General features: G+C 41.5%; 1 protein-coding gene across 1 annotated transcript; it reads left to right on the top strand.

Moving 5' to 3' along the window:
• The first annotated feature begins 8,929 nt into the window (after positions 1–8,929).
• Positions 8,930–20,533, top strand: LOC311017931 (excitatory amino acid transporter 2-like). Its single transcript, XM_084016599.1, has 11 exons — positions 8,930–9,201; positions 11,441–11,580; positions 12,840–12,992; positions 14,217–14,467; positions 14,558–14,666; positions 14,934–15,060; positions 15,170–15,403; positions 16,032–16,226; positions 16,833–16,967; positions 18,022–18,229; positions 19,169–20,533. The coding sequence occupies exons 2-11, from the start codon at positions 11,451–11,453 to the stop codon at positions 19,232–19,234; spliced, it is 1,608 nt and encodes a 535-aa protein (XP_083872725.1). The 5' UTR covers positions 8,930–9,201; positions 11,441–11,450; the 3' UTR covers positions 19,235–20,533.
• The last annotated feature ends 399 nt before the right edge of the window (positions 20,534–20,932 follow it).

The following is a 20,932-nucleotide window of genomic DNA, read 5'->3' as shown; positions in this document are numbered from 1 at the left end:
ACCTTTTAAGCTCGGCTAATTAAACAATGAGTGGCTCTGGTAGTCTGCCTCTGCAAACTTGCAAACTGATTGTAACGTAGCAACTGATGATCGGGTTTGCTATGAACTAAATGACAGAACAACAAGTCAAGACTAAAACACGGATTAGACGGTGACTGTAAACGCATTAGTGACTCTATCGCACGTTGAAAAAATCCTAATTAGAGCCACATGAGTAAACACAAATGATTACTAATGCAAATACATTCTCAACTTTTTTCATCTGAATTGATGTGACAGTCTCGGGCCTTTTAATTTTTTTTTTCTTGCGCTAGCAGAGGTCTCCATTTTATTCGATGATGTCACGCTGCTAAAAATGGGGGGAAAGTCTGCTAATCTATAACTCATTAACTGAGAGAACACCAAGCCCACGCCTTAGAAGGGATACTGCGCGTCGCTGTGCACACTGTGCATGTGCAGGGTGTTTGTTTACGTCGGCGAGTGGGAGGGGGAGGGGGGTGTGAGGATTTTCTATACCTGGATCAGGAGACGAGGAATATGCTGCAACACCTGTATGATATCGCCTCCCAAAAACTCAAATCTTCCCGCCACTTTTAATTCAACCGCACACTTGAAGACACTTTAACGTTACTTCCTTCACAAATTTAGCGAAGACACGACCTCCAAAGGTGAGCATTGTAATTTATAGATGCAAGAGGCTGATTCTTATACTATTTTGCATGTAGCGAAAGGGGAAAAAATGCTAAGGGGGAAAACTTCATGCTGCGATTTCCCTCAAGGTGACCCCCGGCTTCATCGTCTGGATTCAGCATGTTGATGTTATGTAGCTATAAGGGAGGAGGTGCTACATTTCTTCTAGCGCTGTGACCCAGTTCTACCTGAATGTAATGGCTGGTGCTGCCTGTGGTTGTTTTGCCATTCCTACTCCTGAGTGAATGGCTCATTGTAGGTCAACTCAGGATACTGGCAAAATGCCTTGAGTGAAAATCATCAGTGCACAAAGTCTTGAAACAAGCCGCATTGGTCCTCATCCGCCTAATAATGCTAGAAAACACACTGTTAGTGAATTTAAAGATAAATGGCTTCACGTCTTGGGACAGGAACAAGTCAAACTGTGCTTTTTTTTATTTATGGAAGTGACAGTTTCTTAAAGCAATGCAAAAAAACTGCTGGCCTTGGGCCACATGTGCATCATTAGAGATACGGCGCTCTGTGAGATTCACTCCCACCACACTCCCCAACTCGAGACAAGCCTGCAAGAAGGATGAAGTTCAAAAGAACAGCCCGAAGGGTTACGCTGTAAATTCTGAGTAGATGGGTTGCACAACAGACAGTTCCTTCTTTTTTTGTTGTGACTCCAGACATAATCACATCGACATAGTATAAATCAAAACAAAGTGTTTTTTTGCACATTTTAATTTGCGGCATAGCATTATACGGAGAAGTCTTATGAGTTTTACTTTGAGAGTTGGAGGCTCTGGAGAATAAAGTGGACATCTGTGGCACCACAAAGGTTATCGCTGACTAACTCACTCATTCCATCCCTTCGTTATCCATGTTTTTTTCTATGCACACAAACTAGAATTTCAGCCAGACAAACAAATGTAAACAACTTAACCCCTTTGGGACATGAGCATTGGTCTGCGGGTTGAAAGTCACCTTGAAACACCCCCTCTCCTCTCCCCTGTGAGGGTTTTTCCAATCTTTCTACAAAGTCATCACACTCCCGGAGCATTTTATTCAGAGCGTCGAATTATGATGAGAAACCAGCAAAACTAAGCTGGATTTTAAAAGTTATCAAACCAAAAAACCCAACAACCCACCTAGTGTTGCCAACTCTAGTGTTGCCAACTCTTTTCAAATGAAAGTATCCATCAACCCTAGTCCTTAAATCTAGTGAGAAAGTCTGAAATTGTGACACGACAAAATTAGCACTATATCGTCTGCATACAATGATCGTAAACAAGAAAATGGGCTGTTGTTAGTACTCACAGCAGTCAAGAAAGTAAGCTTGTGAAAGACTCCAATTATTTGCAATGAGTGCACAGGCAGAATGCATGCAGGAAGGCACTCGGGTAGCTGGTCCTATCATTAGAAGATGAAACAATTAGACAGCCTTATTACAGCCCTCCAACAGCCAAAAATAGATTCTTTATTTATTTTTTTTATTTTTTTTGTCAGAGCATTCGATTCAGTGATTGCTGTCAGACTGTGAAGTTGATTTGATCAAAACTACCAAAAAATGTTGCTGCAATAAATTACCCAGCCACAGCTTTAAAAGGAACCCCGGCTATGAAGACTTGTAGGCCCTAATACGCCACAATTGTTCTCTTGTACTAAAATATGTTGTTAGAACCACACAAAATGTTGCCATTGCTTTAAAAATATATAATATTTAGTACATATTTTTACCTACGTAGGACGCCATGTTTTCCGTGCGCAATGCACTCTGGGGGCGATGACGTAGAATGGTTGCACTCGGTAGAATAGCTGTTGACGCTAGTGTTTGTTTACGTGCGTTTGAAAGTAATTTCAAGTAAAATGCCACATTGTACTGCTTTTGGATGCGATTTCCAGTCAAAAGGCAACAAGGGGAGTGATGTGAGTTTACACTGCTTTCCTACTGACAAGAAGAGGAGAAAGGAGTGGGAAGATGCCTGTGGACGGACACAACTTCCCAAAGATCCGTGGCTGTGTTCTCGACATTTTTCTCCTGATGCATTTGAGGCTTTAAGTCGACCACTACTGCTGAAAGAGCTCACCGGAGCGGCTGGCTATAAACGAAGACTAAAATCAAATGCTTTTACGACAATTTTCCCACATAAGGAGCCTAAACGCCCTCGGGGAGCGAGTGAAATGCGCGTTAAACATCGATAAGTACCGCTCCGCCGTAAAGCGGTACAAAGCGATAAGCGGAGTTAGCGTGCTCGTGGGACTAAACGAAGTGGCTACTTTTGTTCGTTGGACTCTTACCTTTCTCTGGATATCGGGATTATCATGCTACATGTTGTTTTTGGACTTCCAGACAGCTCGAAAGGTAGGGAACGCTGTGTTTGCTTTTGATGTGTCTCCGTGATCCTAAAACGGCTTGCTTTGTTCGATTCACGAGGTTCTCAGCTTCCAAATGATGTATAATATGACGCAGACGCATTGAAAATAATATGCGATTAAACGGAATGAATGCGAAACTAGTGCAAAACGGCCCGCGGGCGGCCCGTGGCCACGCAACAAGCTAATTATCTATAAAGCACACGACAGCTCTGGATGCTAATAATCTCCACAATTATTGATATTGGAATAAGTTTGATCACACAATAGCTTACCGTGAACATCTGCTGACAAAAATTGGACAACAACTAACAAACACTCTCCCTCTCGGTGGAGATGCAGTTGCCGCACATACACCACCGGTTTTGTCCCACTCTCGCCTCATCCCGTCTTTCTTGCTCTTCATTTTGATGCTCGTTTTGTGAAACATTGTCAGTGCTGTCCTCCTCATTCATGTTTCGCTCGGGTTCAAATTGAAAAGGCTGAACAGATGACATGTTTATGTCGCTGAACAGTTACAACAGGGTCCCGAAGCCGGCCAGTGCAACCATTTGACGTCACTACCCAGAGTGCATTGCGACGTTAACAACAATGGCGACCTACGAGTTAAACTATTTTTACAAATTTTATAAAAACGAAGACATCAAGAAGGTTTTTTTATATCACTTTATTATAACTGATACTAACATTTATCTTTTAAGAACTACAAGTCTTCATAGCCAGGGGTTCCTTTTAAGTTCCTAAGATATAGTATTTTTGAATTTAAAGGACCCTTTTCATTCAACTGAGAAGCCTTCCTTTACTTCTGTTAGGTCTGATGTCCTCTTGTAACCAAAAGGTCATTGTAACCATTTTAAATTTAAAGTATTTTCCTCAGTTTAAAAATACACCACATCTATGAAATCCTTTTAATACCATACTGTATTTCAGCTAGAGCTCAAGAACAGTTATTATTATTTTGATACGATTTTGTTTTCTGTGACCAAAAACGGTATGATTCAATGGTTGTATGACTCATTGGATTTAGTTTTCCTATAAAATGCATGTTTTTTTATATTAATAATTATGTTAATGTGTATGATCTAATTGAATAGAGAGATAGCATGCATCATCTTAGAGGTTCTATCCACATTGTGAAGTTGCCATCTTTTCAGGTTTTGTAAACTAAACAACACCAAGGGAATAACATTGTATGGAGTTGTTGAAATATGGATTTTTTTGTTTTGGATCAATGGTAGCTGGTTTCCACTGCTTCAACCTGGGCTAGGCTAAAGACCTTCTGGAACAATCTTTTGAATGTACTGAGGTGGAACTTGATATAAATGTGCTCACCTAATATTTCAGCTTTAATTTGCTTGGCTCAGTTAAAGGAAGGGCAAGTTTTCACTTTGTGAAATGAGTCTGAGTGGAAACGGTACTTCCCTTTCAACTTCATTCTCGAGTGGAGGGAATGATGGCAGAGCATGTCAAGAGCTCCTTATCCATCTGAATTTGTTAATTGTACATTTCCTGCATAAGTAAGAGCAGTTAACTCTCACAATCAGGAGCTGGCACAGAGCTCTGGCTCCGATCCAGCTGAAACCCTGCTCTTACAAGACGTGATTAAAAATCATCAGTGAATCAAGATCATCAGCCGTGCATCGAGCCTCTATGATGCAAAACCGGGTCACTGTTAGCTAGTGAGTGACAACACTAAGTGTAGAAAGCCTCCCTTGGTGTTGCATTTCTACAAGCTGTATTGTGTTCACCTTCTCAGTCTGGGCATATGTGTGTGTGTGAGTGTGTGTGTGTCATCATGGCAAAATGTGGAAGATACCGTACGGATAGTTTGTTCAGGTCTGTAACTGCGATAGCAACCATGCAAGATGCAGTCACGAAACATTGCGCCCCCTGGCCCAATTTGATGTCACTAAAATGCACAAGGGTATAGTTGAGATCAACATAAAGGGCCAATTTCCAAGATGAGTGCTTCTAGGTGGCAAAGTCTGGTTGTGAAAAGTGAAGCCAATGCAGAAGTGCCTTAAACGTACATTCTCTCTACTGACTCCTCTGGAGGCAAAAATAAGTCTGATTGCTTAGGTTCATGAAAAAATGACCCTCTTTCAAGTCTTCTTCAATACAACACGATGTTCATTTAGTAAATGATTGTCCATTTAGAGTCAAATAGACCGTAAAGCAGGATATGCTTTAGGGCGGAGCTACCCTGTGATTGTCATGTTGCTACCACAATAACAATACAATTAGCTACTAAGCTGACTTCATCACTTAAAGTAAAGTTCACCTTGAATTATGAAGCTAACTTTGTTAGCAGTTTCACAACAGAAGCCAGATGGATCCAGACCCAGTAAGGTTACAGCTTGGGATGTCGCTCTGCCGCTTGTGTTTGTCAGATCCACCTGTCACTCCTCCACGGTCCAAATGTGCTCTTTACCATTCACATTCATTACAGGAAGCTGCCCAGTGAACCACCACAGTTGGATCTGTTGACCACTGATCAGCTCCTCTGGATCGGTTCGGTTTAAGGGCACGTTACTAGTAGTTAAATCCACCCATCCATTTTTCCTCCACTTATCAAGGGCCGGGTCGCGGGGGGCCAGCAGGCTTAGGAGGCTTTCCAGAGGCCCCTCTCCCTAGCAACGCTTTTCTCTGCTCCTCCAGGGGGGACCCCGAGGCGTTCCCGGGCTAGTCGAGATATATAATCCCTCCAGTGTGTTCAGGGTCTACCCTGGGGCCGGTAATTTCCCCACTCGCATATATCCCGCCAGTCCGGGGGGTTGAACCGATGACCACAAACTCACTTCTTTAAGCTTTCGGACAATTAAACAGGCGACGGCCAACAACGGAGGTCCGCAAACCGGCGGGTGAAGTCACGAGTCCGACTATGTCCACTTCTTAAATACAGTCCATGGAAAATAACCAGAATCAAAATAAAATAGAAATAAAAAAAATGTATGTCTTTACATGAGATGAAAATCACAATATCACATGTAACGGCACTTCTGGGAAAAATCACATCTTTTTTTTTTTTTTTTTACTAAATCAGGCTCTATTTTTCTCAACCATGATAATGAGCGAGAGAGCTTTTATAGTCACTCGTGATCCATGATGAAATCCTCGAGAGAAGAGATTAGCTCTGCACTAAACTCCAACTAACTTAAAAATCTTGAAACAATTTGATTAAAATTCTCTCCCCTTATTTGCAACTTCTCGCTCACCTTGAGAGAGGAGCTGAATTAATAAGTTCAGTGTTTCGATGTAAACTAGGAATATTTTACATTTACTTGCACTTATTGTTCATAATGTCATGACACTCCGAGCTGAACGCCCTGTGTGTGGGTTGCATCATGTGCTTGCCAAAATAAATTACTTTTCAAGTGGAAACAGAGGTGAAGATTGTTAAATAAAAAGCGAATGGCAACTTTCCTTATTGTCAAAGTTTTGTTCTCAGTTTGCTCTCCACAGATTCTAGCTTTTTAAAAGATGTCTTTCCGCTACAGCAGATGGAGATTAATAGAGCAGACGTGTGCAACAATTAAGTATGAGGGGGGGAAAGCATCACCAACACGAACGCACACCCTGAATCAAAGATCAACCACTGCTGGCTCATTTCTGATTATCTCTATGATGGTTAAACTAATATAATAATACTAATATATATATTGATTGCCAGTATCAATATCACCATATAAGCAAATCACTGGACGAGAAATGTATGTTTCACGATTTGTGGGAAATATATATGTTCCTCACTTGGGGACTCGTTCCCTGAGTGCGTCTGATCCATCTCAGTGTGTGTATGTGTGCTGGATTAGGATGGCTCAGAACAGATTAGGTAATTATAGACACCTGCTGTCTAAGCGTGGCGTGCGTTGTCAGGTGTTGCAGCATGAGGTCGGCTCGGTGCTGCGGGGAGAGGAAGGTGGGGCGAGGTGTGGAGTTGCATGCACGAATGCTTTGCCATGTGCTCTCGGATTGTCTCTTACTTTCCCCCTTCTGTCCGAGCTCAGCGACGGGGGGGGGTTTCACACTTCAGGGATAAAAAAAGTGTGACACACTCAATGCACTTTCACCAAGCATAACTGCAAGAGAGAATATATGCTGATTTCCTAACGCGGCTATTTGTTCTTAGTCGATCACTCTGCAATCAGATGGCTTTTATTTAATTCTCCTTTTGATTCACACGGTGCAATTCTTTGATTCCCACGTCGAGGGATAAAGCAGTAACACAGTGAAACTGTCACAGCCCCCCATTTTAAAGACAAAATTATGAGGCTTAATGACTCCGTGAGAGGCCGCACATCATCATGACTGATCCATAATAAGGGACAAAATGGGAGCATGACAACTGTCGAAATGGCTCCAATGACCACACACACACACACACCCCAGTAATCATCTTGTCCACATAAAAAGTCCCAACATAACATTAAAGAATGAATGCTGCCATGGCAACGCTTTCACAATGACTGCATATGCAATGGCCGTGTCGCCCCGTGAAAAGCAAAAAGGAGCCAGAAAGAGTAGAATCCGGCTGTAATAATGCGACTACAAAACTGAGATCTAGTGCTGGCAAGAGTTCACGGTGGAAAACATTCAGGGTGAAATTATCTGGAATAATAAGACAAACACACAATTGATTAAATCTGATATTTGGCTTGATTTCATCCAAATTATCAAGCCGTCTCAAGGAGGAACAGAACTGACGAGCCACTTGCATGCCAAACCTCCCATTAAAGCCAGTAATAAATACAACAACAACACAAAAAACAAATATAAGTCATAATTGATGTCTGATTAAATACTCAAAAATGTGTTGAGGAAACAGCTGCAATCAGTATTTCTTGTATTGCTCTCATAATCAGCTTCTATTCTGCTAAATGAGTCCTCCTTGAAGCTTTTCGCCGCCTAATTTGGATGTTATTGTTTACTGTGAACTTAATCTCCATAAACAGCTTCTGTATTCAATTCTATTTTCTGAGAAGTATTGACCAATCCCCGTTTGGGTGGGACGACGAACAAAAGAGGCGGAATGCATCGACAGAAGTGCAACGGCACCATGAGTCAGTGTGTTATTGGTATAAAACTAGCTTGTAAACTGTCTATTTGTGAAAAACTAAATCGTCTCTCGACTCCAACTCGAGTCTCGCAACGAGCAGCTCGCAGAGAAAAAAAAGGAAATATTGGATATTCACTGACTACCCCAGAACCCCAGAAAGATTAGCCCCCCTTTGCCTTCAGAGGCTTTACGAGTTGTCAGACCTGATGGGCTCCGAGATCGCTGTGAACTTTTTAATTGAGAAGCTGACATTCAGCCTTAAATTTGTGCTTTTTCTCGCTCGTGGCTCACATATTAATGAAGTGTGGGCCCATTTAACATCGCAAAGAAAATCAATTGATTTGCAGGGAAGCTTAGTCGTGTTTTTGAAATCCATTCGTCATTTGTGGATTGCACACATGGTGCCCCGTGTGAGGCTGTTGTCGAGTGTGTTACTAAGACGTAACACTAAAAAAGTAAGCATTGGAGGAATACACACTGTATATGTATAGCCAAGGTGGTTAAACTCCTGGAAACTTTTCTGAAAGGCTTGTACTAAATCAAATCTCTGCAGACCAGGCACTTACAAGAATTGCTTTGCTTGCTTTGGCCTGTTTTTTCTCTAATTTCTGAAATCTAATTAAATAAGCATATTCAAATACCCCAACACAATGTGTTTCAATGGTAATCACTCTCTGTGAAAGGGGAAGTAAACAAATAAACCCAAGCAACAGGGATCTCGTCCTCCCTCCTCCCCTTGCTAATCTTAGCAGGTTGACTCCACCCTTCTAGTCTGGGAGACTCCTGTCAGACCTCCAGGATCGCCAGTTTACCTTTAACACACCTCCCTGATGCTGAAGGAGTCATCTGTGATTGGGGATATACATCGAGCACCCGAGAAAGAAGTGATTTGCAGTTTATCTTAAAAAATCGTGACAAGCCCTCTCTGAAGAGATAAAATACTTCTTCTTCTTCTTCTTCTTCTTTTGGAGGTTCTGACTGGATTTACTAATGCAAGAGTCATGACTTTGTTATTCTTTTCACTGACGTGGATGGCTGTGCAGTAGCTCTCCACAAAATACCCTTTCAATCCAGAAGCGACATACAAAAAACAACTGGTAAGCACCATTGGCGGCGCGTGGTGATGTGTGGTAGGTGTGTATGAGATGAGTCATCGGAACATTGCTATTGTGGGAAAAAAAGGGCTTTGCTTTCCAGCAAAAAGAAGGCGAATGATGTTTGCAATAATGGCCGTGGTCTTTTGTGTCCAGAAGTAACTGTTGGTGATATATTGAAGTATGAGGTTTTTTAGAAACTCTTTGACGTTGCAGCACGTACTCTCTCTCTCTTCTTCTGCCCTTTGACCCCTTTTTCCGCATTAGCCTGAAATGTACTTTTATGTGTTTAACAATTATCAGCTTGCTTTGGAAAAAAAATAGAAAGTATGTCCTTCGTTTGGTACAATACCAACAACTTAGATGTAGAAAAACATGGTCGCTTAAAGGTTTGGTATTGAGATTAGTAATCTGTTGTCAAGCTTTGTGGTGGTGACACCTTGACTTTCATTGTTGCGTAACCCAATCAGTGGTGTGCTGGAGGTGCTAATTTTATCTGCTTTTAAAAGGCTTAAGTCTCATTAACGCTAGAGCAAAGGGTATCAGACGGGTGTGATTGACTTGGCAGTTTTTCTGTCCTCACTTCATATGTTCCCCATTACCTTTGACGACTGCAGAAGATGAATCCACTATTCAATTATCAAAACATTTCATTGAATGTGGGATGAAGTAGCACATTGTGTTTCTATAGTGCCTGTAATGAAAGCTTTGTCGACCCCTCTGTAGGGACGTGCTTATTCTGGAGGAAACATTTTTCCGTTTAATCCATTGCCTTTGCTGCACATGTTTGTTGTTTTTTTCCCCCCTGTGGCGTTTGCTGCCAGCGTTAGTATTCCAGGTGTTAAAGTCATGAAGGTCAAGAGGGTCCAAACGACACAGGCAGTTTACTGTTGCATAACCGTGCACGTCTGTGCTCTGCAGAGGATTTAGCGGCTGCACAGGGGAAAGCTGATCTTTAAGTCAAAGAGGCTTTACGGCGGACCACAACAAACCTGAGATAACGTGAGACGATGAAGCGGCGAGATGAAGGGCCGCAATCCAACAATGGACGGGATTGCTGTCCGACAAGAACGCCTCTAAGCGATGAAAGTCCCTGAAACTCACAGAATCACAGACCACATAACAAACACGTATACAGTATTTGCCTGTGAGAAATAACATCAAATTACCATAAATGACTATGCATAGACATCCAGCAGGAGAAGAGTAACAGCTGGTGTTCTGTTTATTCAAATCGAGTAAAACTGGGATCATTTCTATAAAAATGCAGATTAGAAACAGGCTCTTTATTGATTCTGTGCTAATGTTTGAGGATGTCAGTCGCCAATTATAAAAATCCATCTGCAAACCTTTCTATAACATGCACTTCATAAAATGGAATTAATTGCAGTGTGTATGCATGTCCCCTTATTAATTACTTAATGACAAAAAGTTGACACCTTTATTTATATTGCATGTACTGTCATTAATAACCTTTGTGTTGCCGTTACTGCTGGGCTGTTGGCTGGGTGAGATTATTAGTCTTTTCTGGTGCACACGGTGTCACCACTCAACCTAGGGTCTAATGTGTGGGAAGTTATCCCACCCCTACCTGTGCCGGCGCCCCAACCAACCAGCATGAGGTGATATTGCAGTTCATATCTATGAATTATAAAGGTGGTCTCAGCAACAGGTGACTGTGCATAAAGCTTTCTATTACTTCTAGTGATAATGGGATACTTCTTCTAGAAGGTGGATCTTAAACCAGGCGGCAACCTACGGTTCTGACAAGTGAAGCCAAAGCGGAAGTGCCTTAAACTTCCATTCTCTCTGCTGGTCAACAGGGAAGAAGACTCTTCTGGTTGCAGAAAAAATAAGTCCGACTGCATGGAAGTCTATAAGAAAACGACCCTTCTTCTCACTTCATTAATTACCTCAGTAAATATAGTAAATATGAGTTTATGGTCTCGATCGGGTCGCTACTATGGTGTCTACCAGATGGAGCCAAATGCAGTAAGATTTCTTCACTAGTTGGAAAAAAATCCAACATGGCGATATGGCCAAAATGCCAAACTCGAGGCTTCAAACCCAGAGTCCACAATCCAATGGGTGCCTTCACAATGATAACATCCACTTCTTATAAACAGTCTATGGCTTTTAACCTCTGTTTTTAACCTCCATCAACTTTTGTTCTTGTTTCTCTGAGCTTAAATATTCGCTGGTGATTAATACAAGCATTGTTTTCCTTCTTTACTTCTTTCAGTGCCAACAAAATGCAGAAGCAAGTGGAGGTCAGGATGGACGAGAACCACCTGGAGCCCGTCGTGGACACGGGCCCCAGCGCATGTAGCACTCTGTGTGATAAAATCATGAAGAACATGGTTCTCACTCTCACAATCCTGGGTAAAAAAAAAAAACGTTTTCCCTCCATTTACTTCCATCCATTTTCTACTCTACAGAGCTTTTTCCCAGCATGCATGTAACAAAGATGCAGGATAGGTCATTCAGTCCATCGTCGTGCTTAAGCACTTAAGCTTTGTGTGTCCTCACACGGGGCACCGCAGCACAGGCACAGACGCCGCACGAGCAAAGAGCACGTACAAAAGGCATTTCTGCTCAATGCCATCCGCCGCATTATTTTCTGAAACTTCAGAAGGCATAAAGGCAAAATATACAGTCAAGAAGCAAGAATTCAACAAGCATTTCTGGCCACACCAAGCAACCCCCTCAGTGAAGAGGAGGTATTGTGATTAACTTGTAAACTCACATCTCACATTCATGGACGTACTTTGCCGGCTTTAAACAACGCCTGAAATGAAACGGACTCAAGTATCAAACACATTATAATAAAAAAAGAATCATTTATAGCTCAAGATTGATGTTGTCAGGTAATAAAGTATATAAAGATGTAGGTGGAAATTAAGATTCAAAACACTCAATTTGACGAGGTTGGCTAAATATTACTCAAATGTTAATTTATTTTTAAGGCAGCCTGTTTCTTAAGGATCCAAACAAAACATGCTTTGTACAAATCTTCATGACATGTTAATTGCAAACTAGTTGTAACAGTCAGAAGAGTGCACATAAACTGAATATTTTTATCAAATACCATTAAAACATGATTTTAAAAGCAATCAAGACAGAATTAATTTAGTGTTGTTTGCGCTGCATTTAAATTAGATCCTCTAAAGTGAGGAGCTTATTTTTAATTTCAATGTAATATAAACAAAGAAAATATGTCTAGGTAGGAGAATCTGGGATGTGATTACAGAGCCTAGTGATCCGGTGTATAATGAGAACAGAAGTGGTCCTAGAACTGAGCCTTGACAGTGTTATTTTCTAATTTTTAAAGCAAATTTTTTTATCCGAAATTTGTTGACAGTAATTGGAATTAATTTGTATATTTTTGCCGTCATCATTTTTATGATGGTGAAAAATATCTGAACTTTTCTGAAGTCAAAAAGTTTTTCCCGTCACATATGTACACAATTATTGCAGCGCTTTCATAAGTGACCCCATGACACCATAACTGAAGACTTTAATGAGCGGAAGGTGTTGATATAATTAAATCCGCACATTTTCTTTCAGCATTAGCGGTTAGTGTCTGTTAGCTCAGAGTCACCTGGCTTTGTGTTTGATTTTTTCCCCCTCTGCCGGCTCAGGTGTATTCCTGGGCTCCATCGCTGGAATGCTGCTGCGGCACATATCGCCTCTCCACCCCGATGTCATCATGATCATCGCCTTCCCCGGAGAGATCCTAATGAGGATGCTGAAGATGCTTATTTTGCCTCTCGTTGTTTCCAGTCTGGTCACAGGTGGGTGAGGTGTTACAGTGGAGCTGCTGCTGCTGCTGCAAAAATGTTCCACTCAATTTGCTGACAACTGTCCTGAAATGAGGTCGCCGCGGTGCAACTTGTTGCCGCCTGAGATGTGAGCTGCAACAGGAGAGATGAGAGAGTAGGCGGGCGGGGTTTTTGTTTTGTTCCAGGCGTTTTAGTGGATAAACAAGACTTGTGTGAGGACGGGAGGCACGCTTCTTTCACACAAGCGAACAGATGTTGTTTTTCGCCACACTGAGAAATTATTTTTGGTGAAAACATAATCATTATACTAGTTCTGCACATTAAACCAGAACTACAACACGTATTGCTATACAGTAGATAGAGTGAACTACCAGTAAGAATAAACTATTGTAAGAAACATACCAAAATATTATCATGTATAGTTTCATTATAACATTACATGTTATATTTAAAGCACTAATTAAAAGAAAGAATCCAATGATATTAAACGATTTGGCACAAATGGATGATTGTCCCAACACGTTATCACACCAATGCATAAAAATCACGCAGCTTGGTCCGTGGCGGACAGGAAGTTGGGTTTAGGCAACAAAACCTCTTAGTCAGGTTTAGGAATGTAGTGTGGTTCCACTACCATTGTAGATTTCACATTCAGATGCACATGTGATGTTTGCAGTGTTGTGTACAGCAGCCTACAGAGTGCTGCCACATTTACATTAACACCTCTTCACAACCTTGAGAGTGCAACACAAGCCTTTCCTTCCTGAACTCGGTTACACTCGGTAAACAGATGGCTGCTATTCATTAAGTGCCGATCACAAAGTCGAGGTGACAGCGAATCACTTGCTGACACGATGGATTATTAAACCAAGAGAGTTCAAAAGATAAATCCGTACAAATGTGAAATTAAAGTGTGTTTGTAGACATGTTATTCTTATGTGCTCTGAGTCATCACAAATGGAGTTGTGAATTTAATCGGGTACAGAAGTTAGTGTTTCCAGTGTATTTGAGAGTGAGAGAAAAAAGGGAATAAAAACAGCACTATTTGTGATTTATCAGAATAATAACTTTTGAATTGTGTGATTTTTAGATGATCACTGCTTAGATTTACTTTAAAGATGCATATTTGTCACTTGTCTCAAACAACATTTAACTTCAATATCTGTTAAAGAGGCAAAAGTTATCTTTTTTAATATCCGACACTTACTTTCCTGTGAAACATCCTCCGCCAAACAGGACTCGCCGGCTTGGACGCCAAATCCAGCGGGCGCTTGGGCACCAGGGCCATGGTGTACTACATGTCGACGACGGTGATCGCCGCCGTCCTGGGCGTGATCCTGGTGCTGGTCATTCACCCGGGAAACCCCAAGCTGAAGGCCAACCTCGGCCAGGGACGGAAGAACGACGACGTGTCCAGCGTGGACGCGTTCTTCGATCTCATCCGAAACCTCTTCCCGGAGAACTTGGTGCAGGCCTGCTTCCAGCAGGTAGGAGGCTCGCAGAAAGGAATCCACCCACCAACGTAGCCTGACGTCTGATTCATTCGTTTGTTCTTTTTTTCTCTGCTTCTCGTTCAGATCCAAACAGTCACCACCAAAGTCCAAGTGCCCACGAATAGAACCAAAGCTCCTCCACAGTTCACAGTGAAACGGTCGCTTCAGTTCAAGGGTGGGATGAACGTCCTGGGTGAGTGAAACGTCTGAAAACATCTGAAAAGTTGTTGTATTAACTTTTTAAATTCAGTTACATAACAAATAGATAAAACTCCACCAAAAGAGAGCCAAAAAAAGAATGGCACATTATTATGTTTTTTTGTATTATTGCAAACGCATACCAAAAAAAAAAGTGCATCTCCAAGGCTTTCAATGAAGGATTAGCCCTCATTCCATGCATTTCATTTTTACAGAAGACAGGTTCATCGGAGACTAAATCAACATTCTTGTGTTCTTACAGGCTTGATTGGATTCTTTGTGGCGTTCGGAGTCATTATGGGGAAAATGGGAGAGAAGGCCAAGCTGATGTTGGAGTTTTTCAACGTCCTGAACGAGATTGTCATGAGGCTCGTCGGCGCAATCATGTGGTAAGTGCCGTCTACGACAGACAGTGCCAAACCATTCCCATCTCCAAATACTAATAATATATATTATACAAAATATAAAAGCAATCAGATGAGCCGTGTCTGTCTGCAGGTACTCCCCTATCGGTATCGCATGCCTTATCTGCGGGAAGATCATCTCCATCGCGGACTTGGAGATGGTGGCGAGGCAGCTGGGGATGTACATGGTCACCGTGATCGTGGGCCTCATCATCCATGGAGGCATCTTCCTCCCGCTCATATATTTTGTGATAGTGAAAGAAAACCCCTTCACGTTCTTCATGGGGATCTTCCAAGCCTGGGTCACGGCCCTCGGAACGGCATCCAGGTACGACTTCTGACCTCATGATTTCGTCTTTTATGAATACTCTGATTTTCCCCCCTTTTTCCTTCGTGGTAAATAACATGTCAGCTTTAGTCTTGCCAGCATTGGCTTCTCACTTTCCCCTTCCATATGGGATCGTTTTCCTCTACTCTATGTTTTATGAATGGCATAGATACGCTCTCTTCCCTTCCTGAGGTGAGCTCAGCCCTCTCACGTCCTCGCTGCTCCGCCATCTGTGAGGAAACACGGATTAATTATCTGAGAAAAACAAACAAAACAACCGCTGAGCCACAACTGCTGTTTTTCTCCACGAGATCCGCCCTCAAAGTGGATTCAAACTAGAATAACTTTTTTTTTTGTTGTTTCTCTAGTAAAGTGAAACTTTAAAACTCCTGAAAGCCTTGGCCTATATATCAGTTCCTTTTTTATGTAACAAATTAAAAATGAATAATTCACCATAGTTCAGAATGGATTTTTGTTAGAAGAATAGTGTAAATAATTTAATTATTGCAAGTATGACCCAGGCAGATTAATTCCAAACAATCATTTTATTTCCCTGTTTTATTTTTGGTTTGCCAACTTGAACGTTATCATGACGAAGCATTTTCTCCCCGTTTTGTTTCCCCTGCAGCGCCGGTACTCTGCCCGTCACCTTCCGCTGCTTAGAGGAGAACCTGGGCATCGACAAGCGAGTGACCCGATTCGTCCTCCCGGTGGGTGCCACCATCAACATGGACGGCACGGCTCTCTATGAGGCCGTGGCGGCCATCTTCATCGCTCAGATGAACGGGATTAACCTCGACTGGGGACAGATTATTACCGTCAGGTGAGCGTGCCGGCCACGGATATCACAACATGTGTGCAGGTCAACATTCTGGTAAATGGTAAATGGAATGGACCTGCATTTATATAGCACTTTTCTAGCTAACTAGCTACTCAAGGCACTTCACATACTAAATTCAGTCACTTTTACCCGTTCATACATTCATACACTGATGATACTTGGGCATGCAGAGTGGAGGAGCCGGGATTCGAACCGCCAACCTTCTGATTGAAGGAAGACTCACTCTACCTCTGAGCCACAGCCGCCAAATAAAAAAAAAATTGTCACTCAAGTGTTGTTCTTTAAGTTTTTATTTTTTTAAATCTCATTGATTTGTCCATGTTTATTTCACATAACTTAAATTAAACGTATCGCACACACATTTTTTACAATTAATCTCACAATATATTTAATACAAATCATTTTCCTTATTAAAGTTAGGCCCTGTAGATCCTCATACATTCCAGAATTTGATTGATTAGCAATTTTAAGAATTGTATTCATTTTTTATTAAAAATACAGTGACTGCATGATAAAAGTGTTTTAGTAGCACCTTTGCAGCCTGTGGTCTGTCCTCCTGCTGAGAGTTTGAATTTGCTCCGCGTTTAGTATGACAGCCACCCTGGCCAGCGTGGGAGCGGCCAGCATCCCCAGTGCCGGGCTTGTCACCATGCTGCTGATCCTCACGGCGGTGGGGCTGCCCACCCAGGACATCAGCCTCCTGGTCGCCGTCGACTGGCTCCTGTAAGTTCAACATCAACACGAATGCTTTAATGAAGCAAAACACACTCCACCCCGTGGTTGAACCTTTAATCATTTACTTCTGTACTACTTTTGATGTGCACATTTAAAGTTTCATTTTTAGAGGGAAAAAAAACAAATACATTTTTTCTTTCTTTCCAATGTGCCGTCATCTCAGCAAAAAAAATTGACATTTGAGAAAATGAGAAACCTGTCATTCTCACAGGGTTTTTTAAATGAATAACAGTTATAAGTCCACCCATTATGTTGTCGCAACTTTCCCCAACAATCCATTGGTCTCCATTGGAATCTCACTTTTATACACTTTTTTTGTAACATTATGTAACAATTGTAAAGTCTACATTTTATTTGGGGTTTGTTTGACCCATCGACCACCTGCCCCCTTTCCTTGCAACTCATTATTATACGACGTAAATTTCATTAACAGTCGCTCATATCCAATCAAATCCTTTTTTTTTTTTTTTATAGAGCACATTTAAAAACAACAAAGTTGACCAAAGTGCTGTACAGGTTAAACAACAAATCACACAGAGATAAAAACACAATAAAATATACACAGTATGTCACATAAAAAAGACAAGTCTCTCAAGCTATGTCAAAAGTCAAAGAAAATATCAACTGCAGAGTGGAGGTCTGCCTTAACATGCATATATAGGATGTTACTCGACCAAATGATGAAATCGTCCAGATTCACTGCATTTGGTAATTTGCAGAAAAGTACGATGTAAACATTTGTTCGTGGTCGAGTGGGCTGATGGTGCTAAACCACCCACTTTAATGTGTTAATATGCTTTTTAGTAGTGAGCAGTGATCATGTTCTTCCATACATATTTTTTGTGGGTGTATAAAAAAACATGATAACTTTTCTGTAGAGTTTCTACGCGCCCACTCATTCATTCGCTGACATTTTGATCCAGAACGAACAACTTAAAACCATCATTTAAACAAAAACAAAAAGATGGTGTTCTCTTTTTTATTATTATTATTAATTCTTCTTCCCATATCGATCCACGCCACCTTCCTCTCCAACGCGCAGCGACCGTTTCCGTACCTCCGTGAACGTGGTCGGGGACTCCTACGGGGCCGGCATCGTCTACCACCTCTCCAAGCACGAGCTGGACTCCTTCGACCAGCAGGCCCGGATGGAGGACTTCCAGATGGCAAAGACACAATCCTTCTTTGAAAATAACAGCAACCAGAATGTTTACGCTCACCACAACTCAATCTTGATAGACGACTGCAAGGTACATTTCACGTTAACGGACATAGAGACGTGTATGTAGAGAACCCCTCCTCCTCCCAGCTGTGTTTGTGTTTCTACGTGACTTCTTAAATCTGTGTATTTGTGTCTATGTGAATAGTAAATGTCAGATTTTATTTTTTGAAAAGGGTGAAACCGATAAATATCTCTATATTTATTTATTCGCCTATTGCTCGTATGAAAAAGCAGTTTTTGTGGTACCAGGTTCAACAAAAGGCAAAGTTTGGTCCTTTTTTATATTATACTTTTAGATTTTTATCATCTTCAAAAACTCCTGCGTAAAGATTCAAGCATCACGATGTGTTTCTCGTTTATTTTTGTTGTGCTATGTTTTGATTTTATGAAGAAGATGTTCTTTATTTGCTTTTGTCTACTTAATTGGACATGTATTTATGGCAGCCCTGACCTAATTACACTTTTCTATCATTGGCCAGTCACTTTTTGGATTTTTTTTGGTAGCCAGTGGTATACATAAAGACTGCTATTTCACCACGTCTCACCCAAAGTGATGCATTCATTCATCAAATGCCTATTAAAGTTATTTTTTTAAGGAATCTCACTCATACAGTAGACTTTTGTTGATAGTTCATTGTCTGTACCATGCAATTTTTTTGCATGCTGATTATTCTGATGACTGATTCTTGTAATTCGGTTGGGCAGAGAATCCATAAAATACATGGCCAACTCTGGGAAAAACTTGAATTATCCTTGTTTTTATATCATCTTGTAACTGACAAACCCATTCATTGTAAACAGCATCACTTTGTATCAGTGGATGATGAGATGATGTTTTGATGTCGTTAATTCGGCCCCCCAAAGGTCAAAGGCCCAAATGGCTTCTCTGCTCCCAACCGTTTGACCGGCTTGTAAAATGATGGTGCCTTGGCCTCCATAGTTAGATGTTCTCGACAATTGCTTTCAGGTCACCAATAATGGCAAGACTGCAGGGTTCACTCTTGTTGAGGAGGGGCCGTGGAAATGCGAGTAAAAGCAGATCCAGATGCTGCTGCGCCTTACCCCTGAGTTCCAACAGCTTTTACTTTCTGCCGACACAACTGTTAAAAAAAATCAACAAAACATTTAAAAAAAAAGGATAAAAAAAAAAAAACACTTAGAAAAAGAAGGAGAAGAAAAAGGTGAACTGGAGCAAGACTCACCCAACTTGTATTAGATCTCGCATTTGCACTAACTGGACACATGAACTGGTGCATTCTGTGCACTTTCGTACAGAAGAATACATCCTGCGGTTGACTCCACTCAGGGCCTTACTTGGTGCTGCTGCAAGCTTCCTTGTTCTGTCAATGAAAAGAATTCTTCAACCTTGTGCAACATCTCCTTTATTCTTTTTTTTTTTATCAAAGCATTTACTTTGTAGCTTAAAGGGCACCGATGATACATGGACGATGGCCTTGATGCATTCAATACAAGGACCGAGTACAAAAAAAATGTGTTTGTTGTAACTGACTCAGAACGACTGTTACAGACTTTCCTAACTGAATGGTGGATATTGGAAAACAGTGCTTCGTGTGGCATCATGATGTAAGCGATGGTTAAACACTGTGTTACCTTTTGACTGTTTGACTTATGGGATTACGCCTTGATGTCACACACACACATAGCCAAGTCTAAGCAGCAGAGCTTTAGGGGCTTAGACCATAAGAGCAGGAGGGTATGACCTCTGCATTTGGCAACAAAAACAGCACAGTGTTGGGGAAAGCTGTCGAGCAGGTGATAGAGTATTAAGGGTACCGTCACTGTTATTTCTTTACTTTTTGTATAATTGTTCTGTACGAGGGGACACACGAGTTTCCATTTGTAGTCAAAAGTTCTACTCGTGTACTGTACTATGTGTGTTTCTGAGAGCAAGAGGAAGATTAATGAGGAAAGAAAGTTGGAGGTTGAAGAGAAAACAAGAAAAAGCCTCTCAGAGTGCATTGCTCCGTGTTTTTATTTCAAACTGTTTTTTTTTTCTTTGCTATATGACAACCTTGCCTTGACGACGTCAACTGCAGAGTGCAGTCAGAGTGTGATGACTTAACTCGTTTCCAGATGAAAGTTACAACTATTCATTTCAATAGGATATTGGCACTCTGTTTTTTTGGGGGGGAGAAGACAATCCGTCCTCGCTCACCGACTCGTCAAATGATCCCTCGGCATCGGAGATCAAGATAATCCATTTAGCGTAGGTTTTAAAACTAGCTCTAATGTTAACCCTGTGTGGCGAGAAGAGCATGTGATGTAGTACAAAGTCTGCTTTGGGCAGGTGGGAGGGGTCAAACACAGGACTTTCACCCAAGAGACCGCTGTGCAAAACTAAAAGTAAATATTGACTTATTTCAAACAACGATTGTTTCCTTAACCTTTCCAAAGTTTATTTTGAAAGGACACTTTGTCACAAGCATATATTAACAGGCCATCCTGACACATGCTAGAGGGTTAGCTAGCGTGTTGCTCTCCGATGCCGAGGTGTATTTGATGAGTTGGTTGTGAGAATGCGTCGTGGAAGAAGTGAACTCGACCTCCCAGCTTTACGGTCACAGCGAGGACGGCCGGCCTTCCCCTGACCACATATCACTTAGGGGTTTTATTTTTAAGATGGAGTTTCCACACAGCTGATTTTTAATTACAAACAACGAGCTTGTTGATGGAGTTAATTAGCTGCGGTCACACCTGTTGGTCGGCAAAG

The sequence above is a fragment of the Eutrigla gurnardus genome (genome assembly GCF_963514095.1).
Source record: "Eutrigla gurnardus genome assembly, chromosome: 1".
NCBI lineage: Eukaryota > Metazoa > Chordata > Actinopteri > Perciformes > Triglidae > Eutrigla > Eutrigla gurnardus.
The sequence above is the reverse complement of the archived record's forward strand: the minus strand, read 5'-3'. Positions and strand labels throughout refer to the sequence as shown.